This window comes from Micropterus salmoides, unplaced genomic scaffold, assembly GCF_014851395.1.
Source record: "Micropterus salmoides isolate LMB-PRFRI ecotype aquatic unplaced genomic scaffold, ASM1485139v1 Ms_hic_scaffold_21, whole genome shotgun sequence".
Taxonomy (NCBI): Eukaryota; Metazoa; Chordata; class Actinopteri; order Centrarchiformes; family Centrarchidae; genus Micropterus; species Micropterus salmoides.
This window is the reverse complement of record NW_024041262.1, coordinates 8,587,331-8,602,941: the sequence shown is the minus strand read 5'-3', so window position 1 is coordinate 8,602,941 and position 15,611 is coordinate 8,587,331. Positions and strand designations below refer to the sequence as shown.

Below are 15,611 nucleotides of genomic sequence, written 5' to 3'. Positions count from 1 at the left end.
AACATAAACAAATATTTTAACATTAACAACAACTATATACAGCAACTAGGCACATGGATGCCTCTCAACCTGTTTATTTAGTTTTTAATTATGTGTTTATCTGCTGTGTCACCACAATTAACCTCATGTGACCTTATGCTGTTGTGTTCCAAAAATTCTTCCAGGGTTATTTTATGGTGTTTTGCACTGTATGTGTTGGGTTTCTTTTCTTAAGAGTGGAGTCATATCTGCTTGTCTTGGCAGGGCAAGTTTATTTGTATAGTATAGCACCTTTCAAAAGGCAATTCAAAGTGCTTTAAATAAGACATAAAATGCATTTAGAAAAGATATAAAATAAACACAAGGTAATACAAGACGATGATATGAAGAGACACATATATAGGATATAAAAAAGAGTAAAACAAAATTAAACAAGCAAAAGTGGAATAAGACAAATTAAACTACAGTGCAGAGCAAGATATGAAAAAAGAGCTCCAAGTTTAACTTAATAAAATGCAGTGTCACAAAATTTTAAAGCCTGATTAAAAAGAACTGAGAGCTGGAGCAAATCTCAGGTTTCGTGGTTGATGGGTATTTGAATGGTTTTTTAGAAGCACAGAAACTGGAGACCCCACCTACCTTAATAGTTTCTGACTAATGTGTTCCAACAAAACCCTGTGGAAGTTTCTCACTATTTAAAGAAATCACTTATTCATTCATATAATTGTAATTATGTGCAATTTTATCTCCCTACATTATGGCCTAAACATTCTCACTGGTTAGTACAGTGTGTAACTCAACATTTAACATATTTAGTGTTAAAAGCATCAATGTCAGACTTGTAAAATATGTGTGTAACTGTAGAATGTAAACTTCTCTTAAAGAAACTCTCCACTGATTTTACACATAAATGTCAGTTTACTTGTAATGAGCAATACTGCTTTATTTACTTTTTATTTACTTTATTTATTATGATTTATTTTTATATTCCCAGATTTTTACAAAGAATTCCCCCTCTGGGATCAACAAAGTATACATATTCTGATTCTGCTTAGCCTGTGAAAATAATAATAATGTCTTCTGTGGCCCCGGAGTCATAAATATATATAAACATAACCTTAATGATGTCATCAGGGGATGCATAGAGTTTGACATTCACATTTACAAGGTGCTAATGGTTACATTATGGGAAATGCAGGATCAAGCATTTGTGGAGCTTTTTCTTTAAACCCCCAAATTTTCCTCTATATTAACTTTTGTCCTTGATATAAAAAAAAACGTCTGTGAAGAGGCCTTGAATGCTGAAACTAGTTTGTAAATTAAAGTTATTTTCAGCACAACACAACAAAAGTAGCAAATATTATTATGGTGAGTATTAGTTGCCCACACACTCTGACTAAACAGGACAGGAAGTTGTAAATAATTCATCACTGTGTGTTGGAGCAGTGTTCACCTTGTCCAACACCCACACTTCCACTGCTGCTGCTGGACCGAGAATAGACCCGCGCATGCTCAGTGTTCAGTGAACAAACCCTGCCCTTTTCCGGATTATTAATGAAGGTCTGTGTGTGATTGGCTGCAGCGGTTCCTCCTTGTGGAATGGGCGGAGCTCGTGTGATCAGCATTTAATCCGACAGGGATTGAAGTCAACGGAGTGGAGAAAGAAAAGCGTAGAGGAGTTTTACAGCTTCAACTCCGAAAAGACTGACTTTTAGACGATGCTATGGTCAGACAGGAGCACTAAAAGGAGAATAAAGCAGTTGTTTAACATTAGCGACAAAGTTTAGAGGCGAGGGTTTTTTTTTTTTGGAGGGGGGAGACGCAGCCCTTGACGGGGTAGTCCGCTGAGCAGCTCAACATGGATGTCCGGGGAGCAACGGAGCGGCTCTGAGGAGGAATTAAGGCCGTTTCTGGGTTATTTCTGCTCGGGCGTTTGTTTGAAGGAGCGGAGGAGGATTTCAAAGCAGCGGCCTCTCTAAGAACAGGTGAGCTTGGCCTCCAATAGAGAAATACTTTGCCTTTACACAACACTTATTTACCTTTCTCACTTAACAGTCAGGTTCATCTGTGAGTTGTTCGCTAAAGTAAATCTTTTCAAGCTTTGCTGCTTGCGGTTAATTTGTTTAAGTTTGAGCGTCATTTCCATATCATTCAAACATTAACTTAGATTTACCCGCAGGACAATAAAAAGCACTGTCATGGAAGTAATGTTAAAGCAAAGCAAAGTGTCTATATGTTTTAATGGATTTCTGAATATACATCCCAGTGTTGCTTTTGTTGTTGTTCAGCTAGTATGATAACCCAGTCTGGCTGTCACCCATACATTTACTTATTATAAATTATAAACACTTCCCCCATCGCCCTTTTCCATCTGTTGCTTTATTCCTGACCCCTCTGCCTCCCTGTTGTATTATTCCTCAGTGTCTGACCTTTTTATGCCTTTCAAATGCAACGCACAGATGTCCCTTTGCTTCAGCACAGCATCATTTCACTGTCACTGCTGGTAGTGTGTGTGTGTGTGTGGGTGTGTGTGTGTGTGTGTGTGTGTGGCTGCTGATGCCTTCACTTGTCCTTGTTGCCATGTGGATTTGCTGATCCCTGGCAAACTAATACAAATGACCACACACACACAGGTTACATACATAAATAAACAGCAAAACCATAACTTCTCTCAATTTCACATATAAATGTGTGAAAGCAACTTATTTCATACAACCACCTGAGTTTAACGTTATTAGTGTTAGAAACTAAATGGGTGTGTGTGTGTGTGTGTGTGTGTGTGTGTGTGTGTATAATAGCATTATGTCAGCCTATCACTGTCCATGCTGATTGTTTACTGTGTGACTTTTAGTTGCCATGCTGCTCTGGAAGACGAGACATGACAGGTCAGAGTGAAGGATACCCTCTGTCTCTTTCTCATTCAGTGATAGTTCCACTCTTTAGCTATTTATTATCTCTACTTGCGTCCAAAATAATGTGTAGGTGCATTTACGTCAGCCACCGCTCTACTTCCGTCACGTCAAGGTCTCTGTTTTCCCCCCAATTTTAGTCTTGTACACAACTGCACAAGAACAAACTGAGAGCACGACAAGCTGCTGCTTACGTAACGTGTCTTCTGGCCACACGTCTTCAGGAGCTGGAGGTGGATGTACATAGCATCTTTGTTCATCTCCATCTAAATTTGGTCAGACCGCAGGCTGTTGATTCTTGCCTCACTTGTCAGACATATTTATGAAACATTTTAGGTTTCTGTGTTTTTCTTATTTCAAAGGATAACTAGTGAAAATGTGACCATAACACATCACATCTAGGTATTTAGAGCACATTAAAATGGACATTAGCTTTAAATGCCAGGTTCTGTTGTCAGTCCTGGGAATCAAACAGCATTTTCTTAAGGATCTCATCGTTTTGCCACAGAAGAACGAATTTATGATGCCTCAAAATACCAGGATCGCCTGCAGCTAAATTACATGTTGCTTTGCACTTACTTACAGTATGCTCCACCAACAGTAAAACCACAGCTGAATAGTAGATGTTTGGGCATGTCATCTGGCAGTGGCATTTGGGGAGATGCAGGAACTCACAAAATTGAAAAGACTCCATTGTACAAATGATACACGTATCCGCACATCCTTGACTCATTGACCTGAAGTGTATCTGTGTTTGTCCTCTATCTGTCTTCCTGCCTCAGATTACACATTACATTGATAACACAGAGTGTGGGCTCTATATTCGAGGTTGATGATTATCAGTGGAAATGGATGTTCATAGTTATTGAATTGTGTCACAGCATAGTTTGGAGTTTCATTGGTTTCTATATGTACACACTAGAGGGTGACATGGGAGGAGAGTTTCACTCTTGTCCCGTCCCAATCCCATTCCTGATTTAGAAAATCTAAAAATAGTGTTTATCCATGTTAGAACTTGAATAAACACTGTTCATATGTGTGAAAGCATCTGTGTTCTGTGCCACTTCCAGGTGTTGAGGATGTGGAGGCGAGACGTGCCGCTCTCAGAGAGACTGGGAGAGGACTCTCCTTTGGCCGCAGCGCCCAGCCTGCCACCAACGGCAGCCCCTATGGGCCCCAATATCTCATGGCTTCCTGAAGCCCCTCTACTGACCCCAGACCAGCCCATCTTCCTCATGACTCCCGCGGCGCAGGCTGTTTCTGGATTCTTTGTCTGGACCGCACTCATCCTCACCTGTCACCAGGTAAACGCTTTTTAACAGCATAAGGAGGGAGAAGGGGTTAAATCATAAGGCCTTTAATTCTACTTAAACGGTGCAGTACTTTGTTATTTACTCAGCTGGAGATACAGATGTTGAGATTTGACCGAGTAAGCTTTTCTGGAGTCGGTGCTCACAAAGATGTAAACTTGATTTGGCAGGTGTGTGTGTGTGTGTGTGTGTGTGTGTGTGTGTGTGTGTGTGTGTGTGTGTGTGTGTGTGTGTGTGTGTGTGTGTGTGTGTGTGTGTGTGTGTGTGTGTGTGTGTGTGTGTGTGTGTGTGTGTGTGTGTGTGTGTGTGTGTGTGTGTGTGTGTGTGTGTGTGTGTGTGCGCACAGGTGACGTGATCCTGCAAACACACTGCTCAGGCGTAGAGACGAGCAGGGGTTGCTTGGTAACGTGACGTCCCTCGGCAGGTGTTTGTGATACAGAGCATGAAAACACACGCACATACAGAGGTGAAACTTTATTCGGGTGGATGAAAAGCCTGTATGAAATCTGGCTTTTAAAAAAAAAAGAGAATAGAGTTAGAGTTCACACATTCCTGTGAGCTGAGGTCAGGTAATGCAGTGTATTGATTGTTAAGGTCAGACTGACAAGGCAGCAGAGAGACAATAATGATACACAGTAAAAGAATTGGTATCCACATAATGACACATGAATATATTTTTTCATTTCCAAGTCCTTTTTTAAAGCTTGAAAGAGCTCTGTTCCAAGCTAACTTGTCTCATCTTCCTACACAAGTGTTGAAACAGGCTCACCACCAGTCTGCAGCCATAGTGAGAACAGGGAAGCAGCTCTTCTTACTAATGCCACCAAACTATGGAATATGTTACTTTTACACTTTGTTTTATTCTGACTGATGTTTTAAACTTAAACATTTTCCAGAATTTCTAGATTTCAACTTAATGTATGACACATCTGCTTTGCTTAAAGAGGTCTTATTTTCAAAGTTAAGTCTGTCAATAAAGTGTCTCTTCTGTCTGTCCCAGATCTACATGCACCTGCGTTTCTACAGCTCCCCTCGAGAGCAGCGCCACATCGTACGCATCCTCTTCATCGTTCCTATCTACGCCTTCGACTCTTGGCTCAGCCTCCTCTTTTTCACCAACGACCAGTACTACGTGTATTTCGACACCGTCAGGGACTGCTATGAGGGTAAGGACATGTTTTCGTCTTCATCCTGCAGAGCTCAGTCTGTGGGTTGTAGTGATGATGCAGTTTTCTTAACACCGCCGATTCAGCAGACAAGCAGGGCGAGGGCAAAGAAATCGATAAGCTGCTTTGACGGTACAGTAAGAACGGCTCTTTCCAAAAGCTGATGTCATTATGGTTGCTCCAAAAAAACACAGCCAAAGCCACTCCACATTTACATGTTAAGTAGTTTTTATTCTCACCCTGGGTCCCTCGAGGATAAAACACTGAGAAGAAATGACTGATTTAAAATCCTTTCCCTCTGATTGTGGGCAACTTTTCCAGTTCCAATCAGGCTGGAGATGAACAGTCTGTCCATCCTTAACAGATTATTAAACCCACATGGTGATTGTTTATTTTCCAAAGTGCCGTCTCTCCCTTATTAGATTCCTGCCTTTTCTGTCTCATACTGAACCTGTATTTACCTGTTCACACAAGATTGAATTGTCTTGTAGCAGCAAAGAAGAAACTTCAACACTAAAATGAATTATCATCTCTGCATATGGAAGACTAAAAGTATATAGTATTATATAATATCTTTTATTTCTAATTTTAAGAGAAACTTCAGTACTGTTGGACTGGGAGGCTTGAAATGAGCCTGGAAGTAACAGTGAAGGATTTTTAAAATAAAATATTTAATTGTGATGGTACAACAGTCTATTTTGTAATTCTTTGTCTTAAAATTTTACAGTATTTAAACACCACAGTCACACCAGATCTTGCCCTGCTTGTTTTTGATTTTGATGTTATTTTGAGATGAGTTAGTGCGACTGGAATCTAGCTGGAGCAATGTAAACATGGATCAATGGCTTTCTGCTCACTGTAGCCTGACTCCTTTAGAATGTGGACTTATTTTATTGTTTATGACCGGTCAGAAAAGTTGAAGGAGCTGGTGAGCTGGCTGCTTTGCTGAGCAGATGAATGACTCAAACAGAATAAATGCTGCCTGATGCTTTGATGATCTCTCTCTATTCTTAAATTCTTGAATCGGCAGAAGGTGGGGAAAAGCAGGAGACTGCCTCCGCTCCTCATCCTCCAGTCAGTTGTGACGTTCAGAATAGAAATAGCCCTCTCACTGTGACCCTTTTACTCGGGCGGCACTTCCTGTGTTAACTAATTGATGCATGGATTCATATGTGGATCTGAGGTGCTCTATGTATGGTTCTGCTTTTGGCAGGAAGCGTCATCAGTGTTGTGATCGTCATCTCTCTCCCCTGGACAGATGGCTCTCCTCCTCCTCCTTTTACTTCTCTTCGTCTCTTGACGTGATCCTCCCTCCCTCCAACTTGCTCTAAACCAAATCTTTTTCAGGAACCTTCATACCTCCTCCACTCATCATTGTCTGCTCCTTCTCCTCTGCCTTGCCTCTTTCTCCCGTTTACTTTCCTCAAGGATGACCGACCTGTTGCATGGCAACTGCGCTCACAAATCTTTCTCACCAACCAGAAAGGCTGCGGCAGATAATGAGTTTCTCTCAACCGAACTTGCTTGCAAAGTTCCCATTGTCCTTGGATGTAGGCCTAATGTATCGCTGTGGCAACTGGCCCTGCTTACGGGGGTCCTTGGAGAGAAGAGCGTAATGGTAAACAGCAGAGGAAGCTACTCAGAGCAGATCATCTAGGTCTTATCACTGGCCTCCTGTGTTTACCTCAGACAGAGTGAACTGGCACGATAGTATCTTATTACCTAAGTATCGTCTAACAGGCATGACATCAGACAGGAGACCGCAGAAGGCAGCGATGTAATTCTAGTGTGTGTGGGCGGAGTAGAGATAAAGTCAGAGTGAGAAAAGGAGAATACAGTAACTCCGCAGCAGACAGCTGACGTAACAAGAATCACTGCCAGCTGTGCAGCTGCTTTGAGATCAGTGTTGTGACACACACACTGTCCTGAAACTCCCACCCACACACACCGTGGCACGCACCCAAAAATGTCACATTTTCACACTTTCACAGTTAACTGACACACACCCTCACCTTATTTTAGCTCATATGTCACACAAACAGAGAGAGTGTGTGTGTGTGTGTGTTAACAGGATTAGCCTGGCAGTGTTTTTTGTGAGCTTCTTGGTCGTCATCACCCTCTCACTGAAGCAACACAGAGGAGAGATAATCCACTGGCCACAAGAGACAGTCAGGTGAATATCAGTCACATAGGTGTGTGCGGGTGTGCGTGTGTGTGCGTGCGTGCGTGCGCTTTCTGTCCTCATGAGAGTTAAGCTTTGAGCTTCTCGCCAAGAACGTGAAGAAGTTTCTGCAACTTGAGGAAGTGTTTATTGTGAAGGGAAGATTTATGGGTAGGCTTAAGCTTGTGTAAGCCAGTGAAGAGCTCTCAGAGGGATGGAAACATAAGTCTGTGTGTGTGTGAGTGTACATTACGTTTGAGAGTCAGTTGTCTGCTCAGTCGTCTTTGTGTTGTTGATTTTGTTACATATTCAGTAGCATGTTATTGAATCTAAATCCATCGCATTTGTTTACGTGTAGCTGTTTTAAGTAGTGTGTTTTTACTGTGGTGGTTAGTAGGGTTCAAAACACATTTAAGAAAGTCTGCACAATCTGAAATCTCTATTTTAGTCCCCTTTACTTAAAATACTGTAAAGACAGTGTGAGGATTATCCATAAAGACATTATATTACATTATAGTATTCGCGCCGCAGTTTTTTTTAGGTCATTATTACACCTTGGGCAAAAATGGAAAGCCATCTATGAACGGATTACTTTGACTGATAATAAGATAACATACAAGACACTGGATACATGTATTATTTGCAGAATTAGGCCAGATATTGAAAGCACAGGATCAAGTTATTCAACTTTTCTGATCCTGCTGAAGGTTTATTTGCATCAGTGATGTTTGTCATGGTCATCAAGACTCTTGAGCCATACGTATCTGGGATCCTGAGTGTAGAACCCCGTCTCAGAAACAGACCGCTCTGGGGTCTTAAATCTCTGTCCTGCTGTCTGTGGAAGTAGTAACCTGTTCCATTATCACAGCCCAGCAGAAAGTCTGCTGGCTGACACTGAGTTTCTATGATGCAGCTCAGCATGTCATGGGCCATCTCCCCTGGATACAGCAGGAACCCAGTAGTCAGCTCTGCAGCTACCAGGCGCAGAGACCACATATCGCTGCCCTCATTAAATAGAATATGTAGCATGACCTCTGGTGCTCTGTACCAGCTGGTCTGCACTCAGAGTCAATAAGTTTGACTTTGAATGTGCTGGCGGCTCAACCCATGACATTGTCAGGTCTGAGGTCTCCATGTACAATTCCCATGGACCTCAGCTCTGTCATGGTAAGACGAGTTGTTTCTGTCCTCCAAGTGAGCATACAGGCTTCCATCCAGGAGTTCAAATTTAAGGCAGATGTGATCTTTTTGGCAGGAAAAGACATTCCTTCACACAATAATGTGTAAGTTAACACTGACACGGTGTTTTCACACTGTTATTTGATACATTGTTTAAAAAAAACAGATAATATATGTTAATATTTTGGCTTGTTAAAATGATTTTAAGCATGAATGTTATGTTTAGTTGACCAACCCTTTGTCAGGTGACAAAAGAAGATCATTTTGGACACTGGTCATCCTGAGTACATAAATGTATGAAGTTTCAACACTGAATCAAGGGATGATGTGTAAACCAATTGTAGACATTGAGGTCATGCCTCAGATTTGCCTTATTGTCCTGCTGAAATAGTACATGTGTAACATTAAACGTCAGTATCAAGGGTCAGCTGCTGGTTTTGAATGTTTGAATCAGTCGTCACACTTAAATAACGCATGATTCTGCAATATGTTTCCTTTCAGATGTCAATTGTGACAGGAAGTGATGTGTTAGAGTGGGTCTGTGGGTGACCGACTAATTCACTGTTCAAACTGTTTCCTCACAGTTGCTTCTAGTTGCCGTTTGTTGTTGCAGAAGGTTTCCAAGTGCTGCTTGAATGTATAACAAATGCTGCTAAAGCTATTTTCACATTGGCTATATAAAGTATAAATATTTGTTAAAATAATAATTAATTTAATCATTTTAAGATTGTAGCTTTAAGCAGCAATACAGTGAACAGGCTGCTGTCTAACCATTTAGTCATGGAGGAAGACATTTTGACATGCCACATGTGTAAATAATGAAATGAATGATGGCTGAATTCCATTTAGCTGCTTTAGTTTCTGGGTCCTGGTATTGTGCATGCTGTCTCACTGTCACGCTGCCACAGCTTACTCACTTGAACAAAGGCGAGCCAATCTTAATGTTATTATTAACATTTTTCTACAGTGAGTGAAAATGTCTGCTAACGTCTTTTCAAAAAGAAGGTTTAAAATGCAGTTATTATAGCACCACAAGGAGCACACATCGGTTGGGGGGGGGGGGAGTGATTTAAACTTGTTTTTCAGGTGACTGCAAAATTCAGAAATCAAACCAGTTTCCTCTAAATAATCTTGGTTGCTCTTGTATGGCTACTATGATTATTAGAATAAGTAAACAGTGTCTGCATAGAGATAATAACAACCTACTCTTTCTCTCCTTGTTTCTCCCCAGCGTTTGTGATTTACAACTTCCTGAGTCTATGCTATGAATACCTTGGAGGAGAGAGCGCCATCATGGCAGAGATCAGAGGAAAGCCCATTGAGTGAGTCTCACATTCCCGCAGTTACCAGCATTAAAACAAGGCATTGGATTAGCAGATGCTTTTTTTATTCAACTCCCCACAAACATCAGAATGTACATGAAACAGGTGTTTTGTCCCATCAGGTCCAGCTGTATGTACGGTACGTGCTGTCTGAGGGGAAAGGCCTACTCCATCAGCTTCTTGCGGTTCTGTAAGCAGGCCACTCTGCAGTTCTGCGTGGTCAAACCCCTCATGGCCGCCATCACCGTCATCCTGCAAGCCTACGGAAAGTACAAGGACGGAGACTTCAAGTAAGTGGCGCTAACAGGGAGAGAGGAAGGAGGTCAGGTTTGGGTGAATATGTTGCAGAAACCTGATAACAGAGATGCCACTGAAAAAAAACAGGAACTTGTGGATTATTCCTTTTTAAATTTTTAGATTAATTGAATGTCCCAGACTGATCACCACCTCCATCCTTAATCGTTTCAGTTGAGGACATTAATCTCTAATGGGAAATGTAGGCTTGTAGCACAACCTACAACAGCAGCAGTCAGAACAAAACCAACCTATAAATCAACACCACTAACCTCGTTCCCTCTGACGTCTTCTCTCCCAACAGTGTTGCTGGCGGTTACCTGTACGTGACCATCATCTACAACATCTCCGTTAGCTTGTCTCTGTACGCCCTCTTCCTCTTTTACTTCTCCACCAGGGAGCTGCTCAGCCCGTACAGCCCCATGCTCAAGTTCTTGATGGTCAAGTCGGTTATCTTCCTCTCCTTCTGGCAGGGTAGGGAAACTGCACATGCCTTTTTTTATATATGTATATGCACAGATTGTTTTATCTTCATTAAGTGCCATCTTCTCATTTGTGTTCAGGCATGTTGCTAGCCATCCTGGAGAAGTGCGGGGCCATCCCTCAGATTAACTCAGAGGAGGTGTCCGTCGGCGAGGGGACGGTGGCTGCTGGTTACCAGAACTTCATCATTTGCATCGAGATGTTTTTCGCGGCGCTGGCTCTTCGCCACGCTTTCACATACAAGGTCTACATGGACAAGAGTCTTGATTCACGAGGTGAGAAGGGGAAGAGGGAAGAAAGGAGGACGATTACACCACGCCAGAGTTTACTGCATGTGTACTATTACATTTGATCTTAATCTAAAATTTTCTAAAATAGCCTTCAACATTATCTTTTTGTTTCTCAATTTCTCCTTCATTTCCCTTCTTTTATTATCCAAAAATCACTTTTTACCCTGTCCTGGCTGTCCTCATGTTGTTGTTTGGGTCCCTTTTTTCTTTTCCTGTTTCTACACATCCATCTTTATTTGTCTCTTTTCTTCTCTGCTACGTCATAAAGGACCTGCTCCTACATATGGAGAGTTTGGTAGGTGAAACACTGACGATGTTTCCTCCATAACCCCCCTCTTCGCCTTTTTCTTTCATGCTGCTGCTGTTTTTAAGCTAGTTCTCTCCTTTCCGAGTTTTATTCTTTTTGTTTCATGATTTGTTTGTTGTTTACCTTCAACTGTTTTCTGTCTTTTTAGTCTGTTTGTCTTGCTCCTGTTCCTAAATCACTCCCATCTTCTTTTAATTTACTTTTTTCCCCTGTTCCTTCTACATCACTGGGAAGTGAACCCTTTTCTCCTTTCCCTTTCTCTAAATCACATCCACTGTCCCTGTACAGTTCCTCCTTTTCCCCTGATTTGCCTTTCACCATCCCCTTCTTTTGTCTCACTGTCTCACCCTCTAAATCATTGATGCCCCGTTCCTCTCCTTTTTGTCCCTTCTTTTCTTCTCCCACCCTTTTCTCCTTCCACTAAATCACTCCTCTTCCAACTCAAGTCTTGCCTCTTCTTTTCCCCCTTTTCTTTTTTGTTCACCCTTCCTTCCTCCTTCTCATCCTTACCTCAGCTCTGTATTTGAATTGCTCCCACATCCCTGCCTAAATCTCCATAAATCCACCCTCCCTCAATGTCCCCCCTCTTTTTATTTTTTTCCTTTTCTTCTTACTTTTCTCTTTTCTAAAGCACTTCTACATCCTTCTTCTTCTTCCACTGTCCTTTTCTACCCTTTTCCTCTTCCTTAAACCCCCATTTAGTCTCTTTAACCTTTCATCGCGACCTCTAACTCTCTCGTCCTTCTCCTGCAGGCCGCTGTGCCCCTATGAAGAGCATCTCCAGCAGCCTGAAGGAGACCATGAACCCGGGGGACATGGTCCAGGACGCCATCCACAACTTCTCCCCAGCCTACCAGCAGTACACCCAGCAGGCCACGTTGGAGCAGGGCGCGCCGCCGCCCGTCACCCGCGCCCACAGTTCCATCAGTGCCCGTGGCGACACAGAGAAAACTCTCCTGCTCAGCTCCGACGACGAGTTCTAGAGCAGGAAAGGTCACGTCCACAGCTGAATCAGATTCAGACTGTTTTATTGGCGGATGGTACTTCATCCTCCCGTGCTGCTGCTCCTCTTCAATGTGTGAATGATTAGAGAGTTGTGAGCTTGTTTTCCTGTTTTTGAGACTGATCTTGAATGCGAGGACCTTCCTGACATTTCTACACCCACATTTCATCTTATTTGGTGGCAACACTTTCAGTTGGCTTGTTGTTAAAACCGTTGGCCAGAAAATGAAAAGGGTTGTGTCCGTTTATGGAAAGTTTATGAGTCACACTTGTTCATACTGAATCATAGCTGACTTTTGGAAAATATTTTCTGACTTGGATAGAAGCATCATTTCACATTTCAGTTCAGTCACGTTTGCTTTGCTCAAATGTGTTTCTCAGTGGCAATGTGATGGTCCTAATAGGTGTCATTTGTTTTTGTTCTGGTCTGGTGTGATTTGCATTTTGAAGGCGTTATTGTGTCCAGATCGTCATAGGCTGTGTTTATAAAGGTTTCTCCAGTCATGATAACCCTAAAAAAGTAAATTTAAGTCTTTTTTCCATAACGGGAAATGGAAAAATGTATTAAAGTTTTATAAAACTTTTGAACTTTTTATTTTGTAAACTTGAAACCAAATAATTTGTACCAATTAGTTGGTCTGCAGATGCATTAATGTCCAACAGAAGCTGTTTTCAGTACCGCAGCAGTCATAAAAATGTGGTACAAAGCTATGGAAAAAAATGTGTAATTAATTATAAGAGAATTGTGGGGATTTAAGGGACGTCCTTCACTCCAGCATGGGGATGATTTTTAAAGGGAAACCAAGTCAAAAACACGAGTTAATGTCAGCTGTATGGATCAATGTTGTTATTGTTATTGGTGGAACAGATGAGAGCAGGCAGAGCAGATTATAGATTGTACAATGCCTCTGCTGCAGCAGTCCAGGGGGCGGCAGGAGTGAAGGGCAGCAGAGCTGGTCAGGATTACACCGGTGTAAGTGGGGCGGTATTTGAAGAGCTGGGATTAAAGCTCAAGCCAGTTCACTCTGGCGGTAGACCACAATGTGGGAAAAACAGAAGAGGAATATAGGTTAATGCTAACTTTAGACCCCTGTTCTCAATAGAGGAGCTTTTTCTTTTAGTAGACTATGTACATGACTAAATACTAAAAATAGACATTTAAAGTCAAACTGAAACTGTTTGTGCTGTTAAACTTCTCATATTTATTAGGAACCATTTTTAGTGCCGTCAGTTTTACAACATTTTAAACTTGGAGAAGCTATCACAGCAGAAAAATAAAAAACATAAGTTTTTCATTTTCATGTTCGACCAAGTGAGCACATATGTTAAATATAAACACAGAGGATGTAGGTACATACTGATTTCTTAGAACCGATTCGTTTTAGTTTCACGTTGGCTTTCAATTAGTTTGAGTAGTTTCATTTCAAGGCAGTGCGTTTTCAACCCCATCTCACAACCTGATGTTCCTGATTGGCTCCAAGTACTTAAGAAATAGTGAAATCCAAATCCATCCAAATGAGTTTTCTGCATTTGTCCTGATACAACTGCTGACAAAGAGCCGTAGTCTTCAATTTAACATTATACAGCTCTTAAGGATCATTAGCACCATAAACTTCACATTGCTGTTTCTTTGACTTGGATGCTCCTCTGTTCTTCCAGGGAGTCTTTTTAGTTGTATTTTTTGGTCTTTTTTTGTTTTCTTTTTACACATAATTGAAGTTCTTGAGTCATCTGAATGAGTCATACTTAATCTGCCGACGTCTTTAACTGCAACTCTTTCCACTGCTCTGCTGTATCTCTGCGTGAACACCAGGGGGCCGTGTGGACGGGAAACATGAACACATTCACTCTTATCTTCAAGCGGACAGGCAGTTATCAGACACTTTAAGCTTGGTGCACATGTAACAGAGAAAGAAAAATGCTTTGTCTGAGCACCAGTCTGTCAATTGGCTATCTTCTCATCACATTGTGTGGCGGTGGAGAATAAAAGCAGGCCCCTGCCTCAGACAGTCAGTTGTTTTTTTGTGGTTTATTTCTGCTTCAGTCTAACATAATATTGTAATATAAACAGGAGAGAAGCCACGTCTGTGCACAGGCCTTTTTTTAGACATTACTGAGTGTTGTCTGGGTAATTGGGTTGCTACATTTTGACATGGATATAAAGTGGGTTATTTTGACCATGACTGAGCCTCATCCAGCTGCAAATTACCCTGTATTCCTTTTATAAAAAGTCAAGTTCGTTGTGTTCCTGTACATTTTCTGTGCACAGTTTCTTGTCCATACAAATGCATTTTCATGCTGAACCATGATTGAGCAACACAGATGTCTTAATGACGGTGATGATGCTAGAAATGTTTTGTGGATGGATTTTGTGTGCTTCTTTAAATTTGGACTTTTCGTGCAACACACACACAAAACTCTTGAATTTTCTTATCAGGGTGGAAATGATGACACCCTGATAAGAAAACTGTTGACGTATGCAAGTTTTGTTTACAGCTCCTTGCTTGACATCATTTAAATTTAAAAGCACAGTATGTCAGTCGTACCGTGCTTTGGGTGCCATAATCCATAATTAAGCTCTTTTCATCAGATGTATATGAATATAGCCGAGCAAATGCTGTAGATTAATGCTGTAAATGCAAGTTTAAGGGCTGCTAACAGGAGGAGTAGTGGTGTGTGTTGAAATAGTCCTGTATGCTGTAGAGGTCGGCCACAGGAGGGAAAAATATGTAGTTTTAATTCATAACTGTCTTTTATTTGAATGACTTTTGGTTTTCAGTTCATTGTTTATTATAAAGCTGCTCTGATATGCTGCTATTTCATGTCAAGTATGAGAAATAAGATATTTAGTCTGGTATGTAAATTAACTGTTTTGTTTATATATATATATATATATATATATATATATATATATATATATATATATATATATATATATATATATATATATATATATATATATATATATATATATATATATATATATATATATATATATATATATATATATATATATATATATATATATATATATATATATATAATAATTGTGTTAAAGAAAGCCTTGGTGGGTAAAGAGTTTGAAGTACCCCTCTAGATATGCTTTAAACACCTATAAAAATACTCTGCTTTAAATAATGACTTGTGTCCAGTTAAAAATTCTTATAATTGCATCCGCTCCTTCTCCCTCAAAGACAAAAATCCAGAAT

General features: G+C 40.9%; 1 protein-coding gene across 1 annotated transcript; it reads left to right on the top strand.

The window, feature by feature from the left end:
- Positions 1–1,595: 1,595 nt before the first annotated feature.
- On the top strand, positions 1,596–14,415 carry tmem184ba (transmembrane protein 184ba). Its single transcript, XM_038736202.1, has 8 exons — positions 1,596–1,964; positions 3,959–4,192; positions 5,199–5,364; positions 9,936–10,026; positions 10,149–10,316; positions 10,625–10,794; positions 10,884–11,078; positions 12,154–14,415. The coding sequence occupies exons 2-8, from the start codon at positions 3,968–3,970 to the stop codon at positions 12,381–12,383; spliced, it is 1,245 nt and encodes a 414-aa protein (XP_038592130.1). The 5' UTR covers positions 1,596–1,964; positions 3,959–3,967; the 3' UTR covers positions 12,384–14,415.
- The last annotated feature ends 1,196 nt before the right edge of the window (positions 14,416–15,611 follow it).

Excerpts from the sequence above, each read along its gene's own strand:
- tmem184ba (XM_038736202.1), top strand. The coding sequence starts at position 3,968 with ATGTGGAGGCGAGACGTGCCGCTCTCAGAGAGACTGGGAGAGGACTCT. Across the intron at positions 5,365-9,935 it reads CGTCAGGGACTGCTATGAGG|CGTTTGTGATTTACAACTTC; the intron begins GTAAGGACATGT and ends GTTTCTCCCCAG. Across the intron at positions 10,027-10,148 it reads ATCAGAGGAAAGCCCATTGA|GTCCAGCTGTATGTACGGTA; the intron begins GTGAGTCTCACA and ends TTGTCCCATCAG.